The following is a 4,332-nucleotide window of genomic DNA, read 5'->3' on the forward strand; positions in this document are numbered from 1 at the left end:
GGGCAGCGAAGTGAAGTGCAGTGCGGTTGGGCTTTGGGGTTGAGCATGTGTAAACGAAAACAGCCATGCACGAGCCTGCGTACACGCACGAACACGCACACACACACGCACACACACACACGCACACACACGCACACACACGCACACCGCACACACGCACACACGCACACAAACACACAGATCAACACACGTCCTGTGTAGATGCACGTGGAGTTGTCGCCGCAAAGCGTGGGCGTGTCCTCGCACGGGTTGACAACATCGCAGCTGCCGCCGTCCGCTCCGTCAAACCCGGGCTTGCAATCGCACTCGTTCGTGTTAGGACCCATGAAGCGACACAGCTGCGTGTTTGCATCACAGCCGCCGTAGCCCTCCTTCTCGCACGGGTTGATGGGCCGGCAGTCCGTTTTCTCGGCGTTGGCAGACTCGTAACCCTCAACACACGTGCAGTGAAACTTGTCTGGACCATCATACACGCAGAGGGAGTTTTCGCCACAACGGCCCGGAACATCCTCGCAGGGGTTGATTGGGTCGCAGTTCGAATGGTCACTCGTGCTCGCAAACCGGTACCCGCCCTTGCACGCGCACTTGCTCTCGCCAGGGCCAAGATACGTGCACCTGCAGCCGTGAGGGTAGGGACAAGTGGGCGTTTGTGTGAGTGCGGATGTGTGTGTGTGTGTTTTTATGTGTGTGTGTGTGTGGTTATGTGTGCGTGCATGTGTATGTGAATGAGAGACAAAGGGCAAAAGCGCACTCAGTCAGATGCACACACGTGTACACATACGTCTGCGCGCAAGAAGATGCGTCAAGAAGCAATGCACAATTGGGCAACCGAACACACAGTCACTCACACTCCGTGCTGCTTGTCGCATCCACCAAAGGTTGACGTTTGGCAGGGGTCGATGGGAAAGCAGTCCTTTCCCGTGTCAGACTTGAATCCATCCATACACTGGCATTGCACTTGTTCATCGCGCACACACGTGCACGAGGTCGATCGTGCTGGGCCGCAGTCACCGTTGTTGCTCAGGCACAGGTCGGCTGTTTGGGCGAGGAGATCGAGCCAAACAAGAGACCGGTTGTGTGTGTGTGTGTGTGTGTGTGTGTGTGTGTGTGTGTGTGTGTTGTAAGTGGACACAACAAGATGGAGAGAATCGTGATCGCACACGCACGCATGCACATATGAACAAGCACACACACATAAGCACGCACACACATGCACATACAAACACACACACACACGCACATAGAGTCGCACAACCACAGAAGCCAGTGGGGCGTACTTGGTGTGTAGTTGATGGTGACGTCGATGTACTTGTTGTCACCGTCGAGGTCAAAGCGGTGGTCGCGGGAAACTGAGTTGCATCCATCGAACGTGAAGCTGTCCGTGTCACGGCCAAGCTGATTTGGTTGAAACAGAACAGAGCAACAGAGAGGCACGAGAGACCGGGCGTGAACATGGTATGTTTGTTCGTACTCGTGGCGGGTGTGATAGATGCAACATGTAGAGTTGTAAGTCATGTGCTGGAATCAAGAAAGTAGGAACACAACTACATCGGACACCGAACTCACATCATCCGTGTCGCCCCAATGGTTGACACCCGCAAAGCCATCCAGATCGAAAGCGTGAAGCTCCACCGAGAACTGCATACAGGAATGAGATGCTCAGGATGAGCAAAAGCGTGAAGCGAAAGGCGAATAGACTGAATGAAGAACAACCGCAAGCAGAGAATGCCAACTCACCGTTGATGGGATGTCCGTGTTGGGGAACTCAAGCGTCTCATGCCATGCAGGAGAGTTGTCGTCCTCATCTTCAGTTGTGTGCATCCACCCTGTGTAATCAGGCACCCTCACTTCCACCACGGTGTCGCTTTCCCCACGTGGCCAGCCGTCACTGTCTTTGACTTTCCCGCCCTTAACAAGGACGGACACTCTGCCCGCTGTTGAGTAACGGAACGAAACAAAAGGAGAAGCATTTCGAACAAGCAACTCACGGAGTGAGACAATGAGAGAAGTTCCAAGGGCACGAATCTGAGAAGGTCAACAGGGTGTCTCCCGACGACGAAGACAAGTCTTCTAAGTCTTCGCAGACATGGAGCGATCAAAACGCGTGAAGCCCAGTCAAAACGAAACACGTATCGGTCACGACCCTCCTCTTCTGCTTGAACTTCATCACTTCCTCCTTACCTTGAACGCAGAGACGGGGTTGGCTAATGCCTGCAAGCACCACCAACAACAACGCCACAAGCACAGCATCGACGAAGCTGGTTCGCACTGTCCGCAGGTCCATGATGTTGCCACAGCGTTTTGCTTTTCTGGTGGCGTGTTTTGCCTGTACTGTCCTTTGTCTTTAAAAATAGTCCACTGTCATAGAAATATACAATCATGTGACCTGCGTCGGTGCCGTGAAGCCATGACATTTGACACAACAGCATATTGACGCCAACAACGGTCACGATCAACGCCACTCCACAAATACGCAGACAGAGACCACCAACAGATCCGCAGAAATGTGTGCGACCCTCATGCGAGAAGCAAGATTAAACGGGAGAACACTCCAGTACACTCTGGTCGCGACAACAAACCCAGGGCCCGACTCCACCTCGCTTCATGGGTGCTGATACGCACCAGTAATGAAGGAGGTGAGCACAGGGATAGCAATGGAGGTGTGGTGGAGGTAGCAGACAACAGAGACCTTTCGTCACCACAAAAATAGCACATTGCAAACTCGTAGCAGTTTACATCGCATGTCCAAACCACACAAACTTGGCACAAACACAACACGACTGACATGTTTTGAAACACGGATGCCGCCAAAAACCAAACGGCCACGACGATGATGAGTGTGCAAAGGCGGCGCAAGCGCTTGCGCCAAGCTGTGCTGTGTGGAGCTATCAGTCAACATGTTCTTATCTCGTTTGAGAGATAAGTGCGCTATCACCGTGTTCCGAGAGCATGGGGTGTGGTGACTCTGATCAATTTGTCTCAGTTTGACCGAAGAACGTTTGAAAGGTTATTCCGCTTCAGATCGCTTGCCCACTTGGAGCGCTTGGCCCGCAGTTTGCAGGTGAGGGACACATACACGGGAGCATATGGCAGACACTCCAGTGGACTGGAAGTGCTCGCTGTTGTAAGTTCATGGTGGTGGTGCTGTTGTTGGAGACTTGTGTATGTGTGTGTGTGCAGAGTGTGCTGTGTGTGCTGTGTGTTGTGTGGGAGATTGTCTTGACAAGAGAGAGTTGTGTGTGTTTACTTGAGTTGTGAAGCAAACAAGGATGTACGATGAATGAACACTCCAACAGAAAGAAACAGAGCAGAAGACAAGAATTGTCGACGACGCAAAGTGGTGACGTGGCAGTGTTTGTTGAGAGTTGTGTGGTTATGTGGTGTGTTATGCAAAAGCATGTAACATCGAGCAACCACACAAGCTAAACACTGCACGTGCAACAGGTTGGAGGGAAATCACGTGAACATTCCAGAACACAAGAGAGGTGAATGCAAATTTGTGGTGTCGTGAAGAAGGGAGGTCAATGATGACTCAGCAGACAGGACTTGCCTGTCAACACTCCCCCGCATTGACCTACCTCTCTGTTGCGTTGATGTTCTGAAACGTGATGAGCATGTGGATGATGTCATGCATGTAGGAATGGCATGGGCGGATGTAGGTGAGATGTGAGTAAGGACGTGTGTTGTGGAACACGTTTTATGAAAATGGTTGGTGCCTGTGGTGCGCAGCCTGTTGTGGAAGGCTGGCCCGAGTGAAGGCGTGTCCTGTGGTGCGCGGCCACTCAGAGGTCCTGACGCGGAGTCGAAGGACGTGGCGACCGGCCCGAATGAGGACGGGCCCGTGGCTGGCAGCCTGGCAGAGGACGCTGGTCGAACAGCATCGTGCAGAACTGAGCCGTCTTGGGCCGAGGGAGGATCTTCGTGAGGAGATCTGCGATCATGTGCTCCGTGGCGAGGTAGCTCAGCACAATCCTCTTGGTGTCGACGCACTCGCGGATGTAGTGGTACTTGACGAGGATGTGCCGCATGCGCGAGGCGGCGTGTTCGGCAACGCGCTGCGCCGGCTGGTTGTCCGTGTGGACGAGCGTGGGCTCGCACAGGACGGCGCCGGTGAGCTCCTCCTGGAGTTGGCGAAGGAACATGAGTTCCTGTGCGGTGGCTGCGAGAGCCATGTACTCCGCGTCGGCGGAGGCTGTGGCTACGGTGGCCTGCAGCTTGGAGTTCCAGGACACGGGGCCCGTGGAACAGAAGACGACGAAGCCCGTGCGGGAACGTCGCGTGTCAACGTCGGAGGCGAACGACGCATCCGAGTACGCTGAGAGCACGCCGTCG

At 54.0% G+C, this 4,332-nt stretch overlaps 2 protein-coding genes across 2 annotated transcripts in view; one reads left to right on the plus strand and one right to left on the minus strand.

Annotated features, from left to right (window-relative positions):
- Positions 1 to 4,142, minus strand: part of PTSG_06572 (uncharacterized protein) — a gene marked incomplete at both ends in the record, with an annotated part of 6,678 nt that extends 2,536 nt beyond the window's left edge. The window contains 6 exons of the mRNA XM_004991897.1: positions 208 to 615; positions 849 to 1,035; positions 1,278 to 1,395; positions 1,567 to 1,638; positions 1,738 to 1,934; positions 3,797 to 4,142. Of these exons, the coding sequence (XP_004991954.1) occupies positions 208 to 615; positions 849 to 1,035; positions 1,278 to 1,395; positions 1,567 to 1,638; positions 1,738 to 1,934; positions 3,797 to 4,142 (1,328 nt within the window). The remainder of the gene's footprint in view (positions 1 to 207; positions 616 to 848; positions 1,036 to 1,277; positions 1,396 to 1,566; positions 1,639 to 1,737; positions 1,935 to 3,796) is intronic.
- A 28-nt stretch (positions 4,143 to 4,170) lies between these two features.
- Positions 4,171 to 4,332, plus strand: part of PTSG_12453 (uncharacterized protein) — a gene marked incomplete at its 5' end in the record, with an annotated part of 9,076 nt that continues 8,914 nt past the window's right edge. The window contains one exon of the mRNA XM_004991898.1: positions 4,171 to 4,263. Coding sequence (XP_004991955.1) covers positions 4,171 to 4,263 — 93 coding nt within the window. The remainder of the gene's footprint in view (positions 4,264 to 4,332) is intronic.

Source organism: Salpingoeca rosetta (genome assembly GCF_000188695.1).
Source record: "Salpingoeca rosetta unplaced genomic scaffold supercont1.18, whole genome shotgun sequence".
Classification (NCBI taxonomy): domain Eukaryota; class Choanoflagellata; order Craspedida; family Salpingoecidae; genus Salpingoeca; species Salpingoeca rosetta.